This window comes from Stegodyphus dumicola, chromosome 2 (assembly GCF_044657685.1).
Source record: "Stegodyphus dumicola isolate Sdum_Otavi_A_Nest chromosome 2, ASM4465768v1".
Classification (NCBI taxonomy): domain Eukaryota; kingdom Metazoa; phylum Arthropoda; class Arachnida; order Araneae; family Eresidae; genus Stegodyphus; species Stegodyphus dumicola.
Window position 1 is genome coordinate 35,742,295 of NC_140769.1, and position 19,161 is coordinate 35,761,455.

Consider the following 19,161-nt stretch of genomic DNA (forward strand, 5'->3'; position numbering starts at 1 on the left):
CATTTTTGCCTAACATATAGTAAAGGTTTCTACTTAAAGAGAAAATCTATATCTTTTACTCATACATGCTAAAAGTTTTATTTCTTACATTTAGAGTGCGTGCAATGTAGTTAGAGAACTTACAAAAATTGCATATTTCTCTTGAGTAACATCTGAGCTCATAGACATGTTGGAATAAAAAAGTTTCTCTGTATGTAAGCAGTTTTCTGGCATTTTTGAACATCTAGAGTTTTTAATTGCATGTTTAAAACTCATTAGAATTTTAATCAGCAAAATAAAAAGGGATAAGAAAAAGAAAGAAATGTTGCAGTAATTTAGAGAGCTGCTACATTTATATTTCCATCAATATTAGTCAACAGGTTTAACTCATGATTAGTATAAATTGATATAAGCATATTAAACATAGCAGTCATTAAGGAACATTACAAAATAATGAGTGCCATTTGAATTTGATATAACCACATTGAATAATAACTATTATTGTTATATTCCATATCTAATGAAAACTGAATATGGAAGGCATACAAAATCTGTTAACTGCACTGACATACAAAATTTGTTTTAGTAGAATTTAAATATGATTTAATAAAATGCAACTCAGTTTAGATATTGCGCATAAAGTTTTGTCTAAAGATTGCCCTTCAAGTTGTTGCTAAGAATATTCTAATATTATATAACATGAAAAGTAAATCAATAATTTGAATTATAGTACTAGTAATCATACATGTATGTTACTGTTTCTAATAACCATCAACTGAAAGGTGTCTTCAAAGTAGCATTCTTCAACAGTTGAATGACTAAGATCACTGGTAGTTTAGTCCGGTTTATGTCTTGCCAAATAAATTTACTTGCATGAATTTTTCATGCTTTTCCTTGTGTATGAGATTCTTTGCCTGAAAAAGATCCACCATAAAAGAAACTGTATTCGTAGCAGATAGTCCTCATGTGTTGCTTCAATCAATTAACAAACACTTATAGGAAAAAAATTAGCATGCAATTTTTAAAATAAACTTTATTATCAAAATATAATAGATAGAATTGTGATATTTATATGAAGTGATTATCATATATTAGCAGAAAACTTACGTTGATTTCTCCATTTCGAATACTGCCAAGCATAGGTATATTAATATAATGCATTATTTGATGGAAAAATCTCATTTGGTCTTCAAATTACATTAATAAGAACTATATGCCAAACTTTACATAAAATTTGTTTGTAAATTTTATTTAAAAATTTTATTATGTTTCCAGTATATTCTAAACTTTTAAATGAAACAAATTTTTTATATTTCAAAAATATGTGGCTAAATGCTATTACTATGATAACATTTTAAAAACTTTGAACTTGAAACATAGGTATTCATGATCAACTGAAAGGTAGATTCAAAATTTCAAAACTTATTAATAAAATTTAACTAAACTTTCAATAATTGTACATAACTGTTTAAATCGTACGTTAAAAATTAATCGTAAAGTTAAAAATCATTGCAAATCAAGCTTTATTTTTTTAACCAAGAATTTTTGTATATTGCCTACATAATACAAAATTTTTTCTTAAGTAATTTGTTGCATATTTTTTAGTGCACTTCCTCTCTCTCCTGCTCCAGCACAGCCAGTAAAGGATGATGCAGCTACTCCTTCCAAATCAACTGTTACTGAAGCAAATTCTGCTCCAGAAACCAGTATGCCCAAGCCTTCCACATCTTCAGATTTGCCCAAGAACTCTGTACCGATGTCAAATGGAACAGTTAAAGAAACTGCTGAAGATCGTTTGGATAACTTGATCAAATCCTTAACAAAAGGCAAACCATGCACTGAAAGTATAGAAATAAATAATGAATTGGTATCTCTATCCAATAAAAAGAAAGAATTTGCAGACCCCATTGACTCAACTGGTGAGTTACTGTCATAAGTTTAATCACTCAAATCGTATGTATTCTATAAATTTCACTTCATGTGTAAAAAATGTAACCTCTTTATTCACTAAACTTTTCACCATTGGCTAGTTGAACCCTTTGAAAAAACATTTCAAATACTTTTCCTTGTTTCCATTCAGTAGATGTATTCTTGTCTAATAAAAATAAAGATGTTTGACTGCATTGTTACTGCACTGAATTATCATGTATGATCCACTTGACTTTCCAAATAGCCTATTTTCAGATTATTGACAGTCTACAGGGCACAAGATCTTTATCTTTTAAATTGTAATTTCTGTTACCCATGCACTATGAAAATGTGCTGTTAAATTATTTGTATATTTATTGTTTATTAAAATAAATTGTGTGTTGCATGAAAATGCATGTCTTCAATAACAGTTACTGTGTCTGTTTCCTTTGAAATGATGGGACTTTTCGTAATGGATTTCTTTTCATTTCAGCAATATATCTTGTTTATCTGGGAAACTTTTGCACCTGATATATCCTTGTTCAAAAGTTAATCTCAGTTCTTTTAATTCAATTATCTCATTCATTTTAATCTTCAGTTTGCATTTTCAGTTTTAAGGTAGTAAAGTAATCTCTTTTGTTTGTAATTTTGTAATAGTTTTCAGATGGAAAAACTTTTATGGGAGAGACAAATTGCCGTTTATCAGTTATACCTTGTCACATTTTCTTCCAGATCAATTTTTTGGCAACATAGTCATCTCCAAAGACATGTTAGTAATTCTATCCTGTTTCTTAGCGGTAGTTTTTTTTCATCTGTAAATGGCATAGCCATGCAAAAATCATTTGCATTTGCTCTTCTTGTCTTCCAGTACATTAACTTCACTCACAACATTTCCTTTACTTCAGCAGCTAAGCATTTAATTAATAATGTTGCGCTCAAGAAGAATGTGCTTCTTCATTGTCGTTACTGCAGCTGCACAAAGCACTTGGAACCGAGTCCAAATTGCTTTAAATATCTCTTGAAATTTCCATGTTCAGTAAAAAAATGAGTTACTTTAACATCTATTGAAAACTGAATAACTTTTATTCTATCAATCAAATTTCTTCATATCAATTGCAGACATAAGGCCAAGTAGCTTGAATGCTCAAAATATGTAGTTTATGAGTAAAACTGTTATGCGGAAGTTTAAATTGAAATACTTTTTTTTCTTTTACTGTTCAGACTAACTAGTGAATTCAGTCATTCCTTATTACTTTCATTTGCAATTATGACATTTATTGTTAAGCCTGTGTTAGTTGAATTTCAGTTTATAAGAAGGTGTTTAGTAGTAACTTATTCAGTATTTGCTGTAAAAATGTTTTTTTAATGTTATTTTTTTTAATTAGAGAAGTGTAGCTAATAAAAAAATTACTAACAAATTTTCTGATTTTAATAACCTTGCATGTAATTTCTCAAGAAAAGTATTTTCTGATAACAAATTGGATATATATTTTTATAATTTTTTAATCAATATATTTTTTTTTTTCAAGTCAAACTGGCTATCATTTGTCAATTAGTAAATTTTAAATGTTCTGTTGTTTAAGTATTCTTGAGCATTTTTGTGATGTAAGCATTTACTGTTTACTTTACTATTTTTCTGGACTGAGTTATTTACTTTCTTGAAGTCCAGAATTTTCCAAAGTATACAAATCATAATTTTTTAAAAAAATTTATTATGTTTATTCTTTTTTATGAATTAATTACATTTTCAGTTTATCAAAATTTTTAAGCAATTTTTTCTTTCTTTGCTGCATATTGAATTATTGTTGTTTATACTTTCTTAAGCATTTTCTCATAATTTTCTGATATTTGATTTTTAATTTACTTAAGTAATTCATATGGGCATTTACATTACTGAATGCTCCTAAGTAGAATGTCACTAGTTTTTATTTTTATTCATTTATTTAATTTTTTAAAAAATTAATTTTCATTTCATCATATTTCAGAAGTTGATGCATTAATTAGCAAGAAAGGTAAAGATCCAATGCCATCTACATCACTGCAGACTATAACTCCATTAGTGAATAAGGATACAAATACCCTAAAGAATAATCAAATGAAAATATCTGGTGGAGCAAAACCTATTCCTGCAGACCAGATGAAATGCAATATTTTAAAAGCAAAAATGGAAGAGGAGAACAAAAAAGGTTATATTTTATTTCTTGTAATAAAAATTTTTTCACTGTATGGTTCACCATTGCTCTTCTTTGTTATTACTTTTGAGAAATAAAACAAATTAATTTAAGAAATAGCATTTTTGATTTCTACTGTGGTAATTCTAAAAGATATCCATTGTAGCTTGCTATTTTTATGTATTCATATATTTGATTGTTCAGTGTGGGAAACTATTTTTTTCCCTTCAGACTAATTAGAAAATAAATTTGATTTTGAACTCTGTATATTACTCATGTTTGTAAACTTAGGGTTTTATTTTAAATATAAAGGTATTTTATCTTTAACAGATATTGTAGCTTATTTTACACTAATAATAGTAATTGTGTTCATATTATAATAACATATAGCTGTAGTTTAAAAAAATCGTAAGAGATATTTAGCCATAATTACTTTGTATTTAGTTTGAAATTTGAACAATTCTGCTCTTTTAAAAATATTCAAGTGTTATTATCATGCTGACTAGCTCTGCAGTGTAATAAATATTCCACTAGTGACTCCAAACTATGTATGTCTGACATTAAAATTATAGCATTTGCTATAATCAGGCCAAAATACTTCTGATTTTGAATATAGTTGAAATCTGTAATGGAAAATGGCATCAGACCTCCGTTTCAGGTTGCTTAAAAAAAAAAAAAAAAACTTTAAATAGAAGTGCCTCATACCAGCCAGGCCATATATATATGGATGCTTTAGAATATTTTCTGTAACACCTTTAAGAAAATAAATATATGCTCATCTTAAAATATAGCCAAAAATTTTAAGACAGTATATGAAAAATATGCAAATCCAGGTATTAAGTACCAGTGACATTTTCACATTAAAATCAAGAAAATATATCTTTCTCATAGCAGGTTTTGGAAATTTGGGGTTTTGTAGTGAAACCCTTTGCTATGTGGAGCGTTTTGTTGTATGCATAACCTCTTATTTCTCCCAAACTCCTGAAACACCTATATTCCAAATTTCTGTTTGAAAGAAATTACCCCCCCCCCTTAGAAAATGAACTGCCAGGCAGTTAACAATAGCCTGTTTTGTAACTGAATACTTACTTGTTCATTAGGAGAGTTTTATAATATATTACCTGCGCACAGTTTCATCTTTTTGGTTTATTGCAAAAGTTGGTATTATTACTTTTTTAGCATCTGTATAACATATCCAATCATTTGGGTATTTCTAAAAGAACCTATTGTGAAGTACAGTAGTTTTGATTTTGAAGAAAAGTGATGTATGTTTATACTAGTGTTCCAAGATGAAGCTTACAAACACAGAATTTGATGTCTCAAGAGATAAATATGCACACAAATTTACAATATGAAAAGACAGCCATTAGTAGTAACAAAATATACAGGTGGTAAACATTTTGTAATATACAGGTAAGACAAAAACATGACATGTAATATGACATGTAATACAAAGTGATCTGCTAATTAGGAGTGGAGCCACCCATAACTTTTGTCACAAGAGACCCTCATACTATATAATATGTATAGCAAAAAATCCTATCTTCTAAAAGCAAGGATTTTAATATCACAAGGGTCCTGGGAGGGTGTTGATATCAGTTATAACTCTTCCTAGAGATTTCTAAACATGCTGTTTGGGATTTGTATCCATGGCTTTGCTAGCCACACAGTACAATTAATACCTTCTTTCTCCATAAAATAGTTAACCATTTGAACTTGTGACCTCGTATCATTGTCCATAAAAGTCCTCTTCAGTAGCTTCCCAAAAAAGCTTCACATAACGTTCAAGAACTTCATCTCTCTAAATCTGCCTAGTTACAGTGTCTGCATTGAACACCTGCAATATTGTGCAATCGTCCAACATGTTGCCTCCCCACTCAAGTATTCCACTTCCACCAGAGTGGTTGATTTCCTTTATATGGAGGTTTGATAGCAGGTTCCAGATTTTCTCTAGATAAGACACTTGAAAATTCTGTGTATTGAATCTTGAATTTTCATTAAAGAGGACATGACTCCCAGTCTTGTTATGTCTGAGAATGGTATAGCTGACTGTACAAAAAATGGGTTGTGTGATTTCTTGTGGGGAAACACCTATCACTGACTTTCTTTGATAGACGTCTGTTTACAGTCTGTCTGGAAACTGTTGTTCCAGATGCTTCAGTGAGGCTCTGAGAAAGTTCTCTCGCCATCATGTATGTAATGCCAAGATGCGTTCTCCACAGGTATTGGATGGCTTGAGCCAAACAGATCAACCTAAAGTTGTTATCAGGAAATATTTCACATTTGTAATCCTGGAATATTTTGAAATAGTTTTCAAAATTTCTTTGCTATGCAAATCTTTTATATACAGGCTAAGACCTTTGATAAAATTTGATGATTATATAGCTTGCATTGAAAGTTATAATACGTTTAATATGTGTAACATTTTAGCAACTAAATAGCACATTGTCAGTTTTATTCCCTTTTTATTGCAGTTCCATGTGATAAAGCATCACTGCTGGTAGATTTACAGAAAGAGAAAAAAGTGCTTCTTGATGTTGATTCTGATAAGAATAAGGGAACAGTGCTTTTCAATGGGTAAAAGAACTTGCTATGTGTATTAACAATGCATGCATGAAGTAATTTGAAAGATTCTTATTAATGGAGTTATATATATATAGTCAGCAGGGGGTTTACCTGTCTTATTTTATTTTAAATTTCATAATCTATGTCTTATTTTCTATAATTCTTTTCCTTTTAAAAGTCATTGTGTCCATTTAATAGTAAGTGTCCAAATGTGCTTATGTGTATAAAAGTAAGCATGCAAAATTTCTAACCATTAGTGCAATAGAAATCATTTATCTTTAAAAATTAACCATAGCTTTAACTAACTATAATTAAATAATATTCATGGAAGAGTGAAATGTGTTTCCCTGTGGATTATGAAATTTTTTGGATGATTGATATATATTATTTAAATGTAAAAGCAGAACTTAAAGTTGCACTAAAGAAGATTTATTTATATTTTTAGGTCTTTGAGGAAAGCAAAATATTTTTGGAGAAAGAGATTTTTAAAGAAAGATTAATAATTATAATTGTTACTTATAATGATTAATCATTATACTCTCTTTTATTCATAACAGTAAATTAAGAAGAAGGTCTGAATAATTGATAATATGAGAGGAAATAAGGGGAGCATGCTGAATTTTGGAAATTAATGCCCCCCCCCAAAAAAATACAAGACTACGAAAGTGTGCACAAAGGCTGCTTCCATTTTTCTTATCAAGATACGTTCATCATCCTATTCTAAAATGAAATATGTGAAGAAATTTCATAGAAATTCACTTATTGTTGTTCCTCACCTTTATAATATAGCATGTAACAATTATAAACTTTATTTGTCATAAATAGTAAAAAAATTATCCCAGTGTAAAAAAATCACATTGATTTTAAATAAATGATTGAAGATATTAAATTTTATTTTTTATTTTTATGTTATTCAACTTATGATGTATTTTATGCTACATATGAGGTATTTAGGCCACATAATCCAAAAATATATGTCGTAGTCTCTTAAATAAAAAAAAAGATTAAGGGGGGACATAACATATAACATAGACAACGAAAGACATTTCATTCATCCTGTATAGTGTTTCTAAATTTTGGCTTTTAATATACCATAGTTTATGAAGACAATTTGAGAATCTTTTTTGTGTGTGCTTGATGTTTGGATTAACTTTAAAGAAGAAATGAAGTAATGTTTGCCTCTTGCTTTATGTGACATATATTTTACTTTTCATATGTGGGAAAATGCATATTATTGGCTAGAAGACTGTAACTGCACTTAATACAAATGCCAGTGTAGAATGCATAAATGCTGTGTAATATTAAAATTATCTTTTCAGGGAATGTAAACCATCTGAAGATAAAACACTTTTAATGTTTAATGGAAAGGATGTAAACAGTTTGTAAGTATTGTATATTTAAAAATAATATAATGTTTAAGTTTTATTATTATTCCAGTGTAAATTAATAGCACAAATTAAATTTTTATTGCAGGGATATATCATCAAAAAGGTTATCTCCTGTTGAAGGAAATGAAAAGGAATCTACCAATCCATTTTTCTCTGTTGTAAGTAAAATATCATTCTGTATTTTTATGTATTTATATGAAGGTTACTGAAACTGATATGTCTTTGAGACTGAAGTACAACATTAAAAGTAATCCTGATTTTCTGAATATATTTTTAATATTTTGTGCTGAAATAAATCATCTGACTTAAGTTTAAACATTTGTTCTGCTCATTTGCAATATATCTATGATAGAAATTAATAAGTAATTTTTAAAGTATGTGTGACATATGGAAAATATTATGCTTCATTTTAGCATGAAAGTTTTTATAAATCTAATTAGTAAAAAGTTTGACTAATAAATTATATTTAAAAAGATAACAAAATTTTGGTAATCTTTAAATTCTGCTTTAGAGCTAAGAGCTTTCTACTGCAAATATAGCACTGTTTTTATATTTTTATTTTGTTTGTATGGTATAGTTTGTTAATAAATATGTTACTTTGTTTATTGTGCTAGAGAAAAAGAAAGAAGAGGAAACAAAATTATTTTTCTTTTGTGTATAAAATTGTTTATACTATTTTTAATATTATTCAGATTTGTTAGATTTTGTGAATGGGGAGGTATAAATTTAAAGGGATTGTGAAATTGATTAAAGGAGAATTATTACTTGTTCTATGTAATTGGAGAAAAAACATTAGTTTAATGCAGGAATGCAACAGGTATGCAAGATGCAAGAACCTCCTGAGAAAATATTTAATGATTAACTCATCACTACTGTGTTATTGTCGGCAAAATTATACACAAGAAACAGAAAAATGGAAATAGTAACTTACTAAATTAAAATTAAAATACCTACCCTTTTGTTAAATTATTTTTGTGAGGTTTCTTTGAAGTAGTATCTGTTGTTGTTTTTAATTAAGTATTTTTTTAAGATTATCAAATGCTCATAGGCAAAAATTTCATGTTATTTAATAAAATTTTATGTTTAGAACTTAATAATGTTTTACAACTTTCCCTAAATTATATAATATAGAAGTACAGTACAAAGTCCGAAATCCGGACTGGTAGGGACTTTGGCGATTCTGGATTTGGGATTTTTCCAGATAATAGATCATCAATTTAAATCTGGTAAGATGGCATGCAGAAATTATACAATTAAAAATATGAAATCGTAATTTATGAAATAAAGAACAATTATGATCTAATGGGTATCAAAATTTACAAAAACAAGGCTTAATATTTATTTGTTTACTTTATTAAACATTTCTTTCAATGTAAGTTGTTTAAGATGCTTCCACAAAAAATTCAAAAAGTTCCTTTTTCTTTTTTCTTGTGTCATAATACCATGGACTTTCCAATGCCATACTTGTCGCATAATTTTGAGACAGATATGCCTTTATCCATTTTTTGCAGCAATTCCACTTATTGTTTAATGGACATCGAAACATGGTTTTGCTTTTTTATCGCCTACATTCCTTTAGTAACTCTAGAATTGGAAATTTTCAATATAATTGTAAGTTCAAGCTTAGTTTTTATAAAATTGTTGTAATAATAACAGTCTGCAAAAATAATAAGCTAGATCAAATTAGAAGATCAGGGAGCAGCGCAGTCTGATACATTAATTGAAATGCCTTATAATCAGTAAAGATAATCTTACCCTAGCTTAATAGTGTTCGTTAGACATTATTGGCTGTGTATTACAAGACTGCTGACGAAAGCCAGGTTGTTTCAAAAAATTTTGTCTTGCTCCTATTGCGTGCTGAATTAAGCCTGAATTGTATTGGTTTAGTTATTTACTATACCTATGAATACTGATGAAATCATTGAACTCATTTCTAGTAAACAATGATCTCCAGAACAAATTTACAACGCTGATGAAACTGGTCTTTTCTAGCAATATGTACTGCAAAATACCTTGGCAACCTCTACAGAAAAGGCTCCAACTGGTGTCAAAGATTCCAAAGCGACTAACAATTTTAATGTGCACAAATGCTACAAGAACGCACAAGTGCAAATTTTTCATAATCGGGAAACATGCATGAACTCGAGCATTTACAGGAGTAACGATTTTCCCCATTATATATCGCACAAATAAAAAGAGCATGGATGACACAAGTGTTGATGAATGATTGGTTTGAAAATCATTTTATACCCAAGGCTCGGCGACATTTGAATTCGGTTGGTTTACCTGATGACTCAAGAATATATTGACAACTGTTCGGCGCATGCTTCACTTAAAGTTTTAGTGAAAGATAATGTATCCGTATTATTCGTCCCTCCAAATTATACATCTATCATTCATCCTATAGATATGGGAATAGTGCACACATTGAAATGCAAATATAAAGTAGAATTTTTAAAATCTATGTTAAATTTCTTGAACAATGGCAAAACTATTCAAGACTTTTTAAAATTTTTTAGCATAAAATCTGCTGTGTGGAGCATTGCAAGATCGTGGGAGGATGTGTCTCCAGATAAGTTAAAAAATGCTTGGCATAATTTATGGCCAGCTACCATATTTCATGGTGAGAACGATGAAGATGATAGCTGCGAATTTGAAGGTTTTCGGACATTACAAAGTAAAGGTGAAATTTTCCAGTTATTGGATTTTGTAAAGAAATATGGAGAAGCAGTAATAAATGAAGATGATCTAACTGAAATTTTTCATTGCGACGACAATGCTCCAATTAAGTGACAGAGAGGTTATTGAAAACGAAAAAGTTTTGATTGAGAGCAATTACAGGACTTGAACAGTGGAACTTTGTAACTGAACTATGTCTGTTTATAATATTAAAGAGAAAGTATTAGCACAAAAAAAATGAAGCAACTTAAACAACTTACATTGAAAGAATAAGTAAACAAATAAATATTAAGCTTTTTTTTTTTTTTTTTATAAATTTTGATACCCTTTAGATCATAATTGCTCTTTGTTTCATAAATTATGGTTTCATATTTTTACATGCCATCTTACCAATTTTAAGTTGATGATCTATAATCCGGAAAAACCCCTAATCCGGAATCACCGAAGTCTTGAGGAGTCCGGATTATGGACTTTGTACTGTGCTACTTATTTTTTACTCTACCAAATTTGAAAGAAAGTGTTAATTTGATATATTTAAAGATGCTTTTCTTCATCGAGGATTATATTCATAAGATTATTTGTACTGCAATACTGGGGATCAGCCTTACTCCCATTAAATAAGTCATGAATAAAAATAGTCTAAATTATAGTCTATATGATATAATAAAAATAGTCTAAAATTATAGTCTGTATGAATAAAAATTTGTTATTGTTATATAAAGTAGCCAAAAGCTAATATAATTGTTATATAAAAACTAGCATGCCACCTGGCCATAATGGTGGCTTGTGCAGGCTAATTCATTCCCTCATTATTGAGTTCAAACTCGAAATCCAGATAAGGCCTGGATGTTTGTGGCTGTAGTGCCTTCGTGGGGACATTTAAAGTCCTCTAAGTAGTTAATTTCTTTTTAGAGATCAGTGGTAATGGCAGTGAGATAGATGACCCTTAGATTCTACCTTCTGGTGTTTTTTTAGTCAAAACTGAGATGGAATGTTGGATGATATACTTTGTGTAATTTGCCTAAATAATAAAATAAAAGTTAACTTCATATTTTCTGTATATTGTCATAGTTAATTGATCCTCCAGTGTTTACTTTTGATCATTTTCAGCAAGGTTTATCAAAAATAGATAAGCTTGCTACTAAATGCATTTTTGATTAAGGAAAGATTTATACCGTTTTTTTTTTTTTTTTTTTTTTTTTTTTTTTTTTTTTTAGTCTGTACAACTACTTCTCACATAGGGCTAACAACTAAAATTAAGATTTATGACTTCAGATGGTTATTTGCTACTTGATTATGTTATGCGATTTTACCAGTTGATTTTCAGGGATGTTCGTAGATGATTAAAATATTATTGTGAATTTTTTTATGAATTTTAAATTCATAACCTAATATATTTGTTTTTAATTTGAAATCTATGAAGAAATTGCTCAAATTCTCTATTTATGTATACTTTTTATTTCTAGTGCAATATTGATTTAGTATTTATTGTTTTGAACTTTAAAAAAATTTACTATTCGTAATGCATTCAACTTCATTATATATTATCATATTAAATCTATGTTTCCTGTTGAATAAAATAGATGTTTAATGTAACTTTTTGACATCCATTCACTTGAACAGGTACCACAACCCACCAAAACTGCTGCAAAACCAACACCACCCCCTCGAACAGTGACGGTTCCCTTAGAACCTTTAAAACAAGAGCATCATAATGATGACACTATCCCACTTTTACCTATAAAGTCATCTTTACCTTCTGTTTCTCCTCCACTTGAATTAAACTCCCATATCAATGGGACTTCAGCTATTAACATTCCAAGTCCTCCTAAATTAACACCTCATAAATCAGCTGAATTAACTAAACTGCTTGAGGATGCAGTGCAGCAAATGAAATCTATGCATCTTTCTACTGTTGCTGATTCTAGTAATAACAATGGGTTACATTCTGATACTTCACCATGTCAGACACCTATCTTACCTGAAAATGTGTGTGCAGCAAAAGCCCCATGTCCTATTGAAGAGAAAGATGATAAGGAAAAACCTCGTGTTGTGACTGTAAGTGAAGCACTGATTTTTTTTAACTGCATGGAAACTAACAAGGGTTGCAATTTATGGGATTTTGCTTAATTACTAACATTTAATGTATGTAAAAGTCTTATTACATTCAGAACAAGTTTACAGTGACTTGGAACTAGCTGCAACTCTTCTCAGAATACATAATTATGTTACTATCTTCAGTTAGCAGCTTGACTTGAATGTCAAGTAGAAATCCATTATTACTTGCATTAGTAAAGGAGCATTTTGATCATCTGCCTTCTTTCTGATTTGCTGAGCTTCTGCAACATGATACTAGGCTCAGCATTTTGGTATATTCGTTATGTGAGTGAAACATTTCTCAAGAATCACTCCTTTATGCTGGTTTTACAAGATCATTTTTAAGAAATGGTACAACATGGCTTAAAGTTGCTGAATGTAATAGGCTTCTGAAAATTAATAAAAGTCATTGGTTACTAACTGTAAAACTTATATATGTTTTTATGTATTACTAACTCAAAATCAGTATTTTGTCTTGTTTAATTATTTGTATATATTAAAGTTCTCATTAATATAAATAACTTTTTCTTTATTCAGAAACTTCTTTTCATTGTTTTTTATGAAAAATGTGTTTATTGATCTTTAGTTAATTTTTTTAACATATGAATAATTTAATGTACATTATATATAATTTTTTTTATATGTTGCATCATAACGTGCTGCAAATTGCCAGTATGTTGGCCGTTTCTGTCTGACTCGTTTTGCTGATTCGAAGGCATCTAAGGTTGATTGTTTATTTGTATAAAACAGATTGTTTTCTTCATTGAGTTATAATGTATTTCTTCCGCCTTCTTAGCATGCGTTCGTAATTTAATGGTCAGCATGTTGGGCTTAGTGTTCAAGAGGTCCGTGGTTCGATTCCAGGCAAGGACGTTGCTCATTTTTCATCTCTCCTGCTTTAAAATAACCTAATGTCTCTACAGTAGTGCCCGAATTAAAAGGGTGGTGAATGATGATTCTCTACACCCAGATTTGGGGATTGGGTTCCCTAAAAACTCCATTCGACCTTTAAGAGGGGGAGTATATATGGTACTTCTCCCGCCTTTTTAGCATGCCTTCGTAGTGTAGTGGTCTACACGCTGGGCACGTATTCCAGAGGTCAGTGGTTCGATTCCGAGCGAGGAGGATGCTCATTTTTCATCTCTTCTGCTTCGAAATAATGTCTCTACAAAGTTTTAAGCATACCAACAGTCAGTTGTTATCATTCTGGGTCATTTCTTCTGAAGTTTATGAACAACCTGTTGGCAGCCATCCGTAATGTCCATATAATTTCCAATTTTTTTCACTAGGCCCAAATGCTGGATATACTTGGCAGATGTTTGCTATTAACCTTCTCCAGGAGTTGTCCTTGATATGACGTAATTGATTCTGTTCTCCAATAAGTGCAGATAATAAACACTTGCTGTTCCAGAATAAATTGAAACATTTTCCCCATTGTACACACACATGTACACTAACACGCAAACAACAGTGGTAATGTGTAGTCATCTCCAGTCAAATTACAGAAATATGATAAGATCAAAAGTCTATTTAGGTAGGAAACAGAGTGGCTAGATATGCCATCTGGCTGGCGTACTGCTGCTTTGTGTATGACAACTAAGCCTTGCACTACAGACACTTTTCATTTCTCACACAATGACTGTGTTATTGTTCAAATTTGATGGCAATATTTTATTATAATTAAAATTATTAACAAAATATCAAGTTTGGTTGTTAGTGGGGCACCTTGAACTTTTGTTTATTGTTTGATATTAAATTAAGAACTTATAAGGTGTATGTCATGTTGTCGAAAGGTGGCATCAAAACTGCCAAATTTTGAATGTGCATATGAACATAGTGTTATATGTGAACATGTGGATCTTCAAGCCAAAATTTTGATATTTTTTATTTATTTTACATTTTCTGCAAATTTAATGAATTTTGTGTTTAGAAAAATTCATGAAATCAATGCATATATTATTTTTGATTGCACATTATTATAATAATGTGCTTGTCTTTTATGACCTGAAGCATGAGAGATTAAAATCTGGAAACTGCACTGCATAAAAGTCTGAAATCTTTCACCCCCTCTTTTTTTAAAGAGTAGTTTGTGAAGATTTATCTGGATTCAACTGTGAAAACATTAGGGATATCAGAAATTTATCTAAACAAGCAGAACATTGATCATAAAAATGGGCTATAACAGAGGAAAGCAGGCTTTTAGCAGATTTTTTACTTTCATTGTCTTTTAAGTTAAAAATCTTTATTTCTGTGAATAAATTCATTTTCTTCCAGTTTTAAAATCCTTGTAAAAATATATATATATGGCACTTCAAAATTACTCTTAACTTTTATAGGAAACATCTTTTGCTGGAGCAAATCCTGTTACACGTTCTGTATCTTCCGCCAGCAATCGTGATATTTCTGTCCAGGCAGTTAAGAGGGTATCTTCAAATGCTTCTCAGTTATCTCCTTGGCTTGTAGAAAGTAGCAATGGAGTAACTTCAGAGAATCCAACAACAATTCGTCGCACTGTGATGACCACTGAACTTTAAGATGAATAAAATGTTTTTTTCCTACTATAAATGTATTTTCAGTGTTTAAATAATGCCATTTTTTATGTCACTGTCAGCTTTCCCCACCCTTTTCTGTGTGTTTTTAAATCATACTGTGTATATAAAGCAAAAGCGTTGTGTCAAAAAATTGAAATGCAGCTCTGATGAAAAGGATTAATTTGAGTATATAGCAGTGATATCATGTAAGAAATTGCAATGTTAATTCTAATTATTTTGCTGGCCTAACTATGTGTAAAATTCTTTTTAGAAGCACAGGTTTTTGTCATGTATTACATTTCTTTTTAACATTCATTTGTGAGGCATGCATTTTTCATATATTTTAATAATTTATTGCCTAGTTTAGCTAGTTTATGCAAAATTTTATTTCAACTCTGTTTTAAATGGTTCTTTTCTACATTTTTCTTAATATGCTATATATTCATACTGTGTGTATTTACATCTGTTTTATATGTTATATGGTTATTATGCAAAAGGAATAACACTTAATTTTCATCCAGAAAATTTCATAAACATTCCAAAAGATCTTAAATGAAACATGCCTCATTTCGAAATGCTTGGGCATTAGAGCTGGTTTGGCTTGGAGGCATTACAGTTATATATATTCCATCCATTTTCATAGACAGATTTATTGTTTGGCAGGAAGTGTTCCAGAAAATTTTAACTTCATATTTGAAATGAAGTTATTTTAATAATATATAAGTTGACTACAATTTTACATCAATATGTCAGCATCAACTGTTTATAATCACTCTTCCACCTTGTCCTATTCCAGAATAACTGTGATGTAATTTTGTAAGGGTACATTTTTTTCTAATCTATATACAAATTTTTATAGATCTGTTTGTTATAAATTTCAGAATTTCGTTTCCTGCTCTATAATAAGGTAGAGTTTCATGGATAACGATATTTATAGTTCAAAAGTGCATTTGTTTTTGTTGTTTTTTTTTAGGTTTGTTATTCATTATAGTAATAGCCAATTAAGTACAATATGCATTTATGAATTTAAATTCAAATTTTTATTTTCATTTATACCTATTTATATTTATTTTTATTATAAAGAAATTATTTTTAAAGGTTAAATGAAGTACTAAAGTTTATAGTTTTCTTTTTAATTATCATAAGCAGTAATCAGAATAATAAAAATGGAAGTAATTATTCTTAAATACAGTCAGATCAGGCATGACTGCTTATTCATTAACAACATTTTTATAGTAAATTAAGTTTTAAAATATCGGGAAATCTTTGCCATTAAATGCTTAATAATAATTTTAATTCTATTTAAATAACAGAATTGGGATTCTCTATTCTTGAGAATTAATGTATTTAATGCTTAAATTTGTGAAATGAATAGTATTAAAATTTATATGAAAGATCTGATTGCTGGAAATTATGAACTATTCAGTTAAGTCATCAGATGATTTTATGTCATATTATATATATTTGATTAATTTGCTGAATTTTAATTTCTTTGATCTGTAAATATAAGCCTATAGAAGTAAGGCATCTGTTTAATAATTTTTTAAGTAGTCACTAAAGAGCAAGTAAAAGCCTAATTTCTAGTAACATAGTCATTTAATAAAAAAAACTCTTTAAACAAAAAATTAAATATTTGAGCAGTGTCAAAAATTAGTTTTGATAATTAGTAATTTAATATAGATATTTGCAATATATAGTTTTCAAAATACATTTAGAAAAATTTATTCTAAAAGTATTAGTACGTTTCCTTCCATAAAATCTTGTATTTGCGCATTATTTGACTATGATACAACATCTTTTTTTAGTCTACTTAAATAGAATTTGCTTCTAAACAACAGATTGAAAATATAGCTCTTAAACATTAATGAAATTGCTGCAGTTAAGCTTTTTATATAAAAATATGTATAATAAAGCAAGATAAAGAATGCTTTATTGTGCATTTCAAACTACATAGCCCAGCTGTTTTATATTAATTTGTTGCTAATTTAATATTTGAACATGATTGTGCCAAGATAGTATTTGTGTTTGCCATATATAATTGTTATTTTCTCCTCATTATCATAATTTTATGAATATTCATTGTCATTTTTCAATATGTAATAAATTTCAATTTCTCTGACAAAACATTTTGTAAATTGTGTATTTTGTAATTAGTTATTGACTTAGGTCATTTTGTATGAAAATTGAAATCATTATGGAATAAAGATTAAATTGATCTCTTTTTGTTGTTTAAATTTTATTTTTATTGCATGTGGGAATAATTTTTCCTACTTGCAGAACATAACAAAGTGTCAATTTACTTGCATTTTTAGTATGCATATGTCACATAGAGTAATTCTGTAGCAGATATTAAGTTTTTGCTTGTTTCTAGAGCTGCGCGACAAATCTAATGGAAAAATTGAGGTCTGCTGTAGTATTTAAAATATATCTACATAATTAATGTACAAATAAGATATTGATTATAGAGTTATAACTTTCAGACAAATCTTTCTGAAGGAAAATAATTTTTGTTTTAGAGAAAAACACTTACCATAAAAATATTTTTAAAAAGGGCAATCTAAAATCTTCAAGTTGCAGCCCAGTATGTCAAAGCATGTAAAACTGAGAATTTGAGTTGGATTGTTATAAAAACCAGTTCAAAAGCAAATTAATTTTTTAAAAAAATCTGAAAGTTTTGAGATTTTTTATTACGCCCAAAGGGGCCTTTTTTTAACATTTTGTGTGTTGCCTTTATTTATTAAGTATCATGTTCTTCACACTTAAACCATAAAATTTAGTTCAACAGCAATATTTAAAAGAGCATATCTTTAGAATTTCCGATACACAGTCTCATGCACTGGAGATAATTTTTCCCCTGTACAGTGTTGCTATTGCTCGCTTTTAAATCATTGAGGTTCTTGATCGAAAACTCGTAAATGGTTTACAAAATATCAAATAGATAATAAAACAAATTCCAAATTTGGGCTTCCAGATGGCCATATTCAGGTGGAGACGTACATTATTCAAAATTGGATGGCTCTAGGTACCGTTGTTTTATCACAATGTAAGAAACATGCATACATTTATGCAGATTCTTCATTATTTAATTTCTTTAAATATAACGCAGGACAATAATAGTTAGTGGCAACAATTTGAAAAGCGAAACAGATATTTAAAGTTTTCATCGCAAAATGCCAAAACAAAATTAATAGCCCTTCTGGGCTAACCCCTTTTGGGCTAAAATCCTCAATCTAGGTTATAACACTGTAAAGAATTTAGTATTAAATTTTCAAAAATGTTTTTAATATTAAAAAAATATTAAATCATAAGATTTAAAAGAAATTGCAATCATTGTGGTGCGCATATTTCAGCTTAAAGCGGTTTCAGCCTTAACCTAAATAGTAAAACAGACCTACTAATTTAAAATTAGTTCTTCAGAAATTAAAGATACAGAGCATACAGTCGGACAAAAAGATGAAACGAAATTGTTATAAAATATGTATGATTATATTATTTCATTATAAATTATAGCCACATGGAAACTTGTGTGCATATTTAATAAAGAAAAGGCTTTATTATTCAAGATATAACTGTGCATTTATTCCACTGGCACAACAGACTTGTAACAAATATTTGCTCCCAATTTTCTATTTTACTAGAACAGGAAGTCCACAGACAGAAATCTATAAATTCCTCAAAAGAGGTTTCCTTTGGGATGTTTAATAAAATCTTTTTAATTATCTCTTGATATTATAAAAAGGCATTCCTGAAAACAGAGTTGATTCAGTCATTTAAAGAGTAATTTTTTCTGGAATTTTTAACAACCATTTTTCAAGCAATTATTGTTTTATATCATGAATGTGA

The 19,161-nt window shown here is 29.1% G+C and overlaps 1 protein-coding gene across 3 annotated transcripts in view; it reads left to right on the forward strand.

Annotated features, from left to right (window-relative positions):
• LOC118186865 (uncharacterized) overlaps window positions 1-17,539 on the forward strand; it is a 181,386-nt gene extending 163,847 nt beyond the window's left edge. Inside the window, exons 11-17 of one of the 3 annotated variants that reach the window (XM_035357033.2) lie at window positions 1,585-1,898; window positions 3,873-4,073; window positions 6,533-6,635; window positions 7,943-8,005; window positions 8,097-8,169; window positions 12,314-12,748; window positions 15,124-17,539. In XM_035357033.2, coding sequence (XP_035212924.1) covers window positions 1,585-1,898; window positions 3,873-4,073; window positions 6,533-6,635; window positions 7,943-8,005; window positions 8,097-8,169; window positions 12,314-12,748; window positions 15,124-15,321 — 1,387 coding nt within the window. In that variant the 3' untranslated portion in view covers window positions 15,322-17,539. The remainder of the gene's footprint in view (window positions 1-1,584; window positions 1,899-3,872; window positions 4,074-6,532; window positions 6,636-7,942; window positions 8,006-8,096; window positions 8,170-12,313; window positions 12,749-15,123) is intronic. The other 2 variants (XM_035357035.2, XM_035357036.2) reach the window with 2 other exon arrangements.
• Window positions 17,540-19,161: the final 1,622 nt, after the last annotated feature.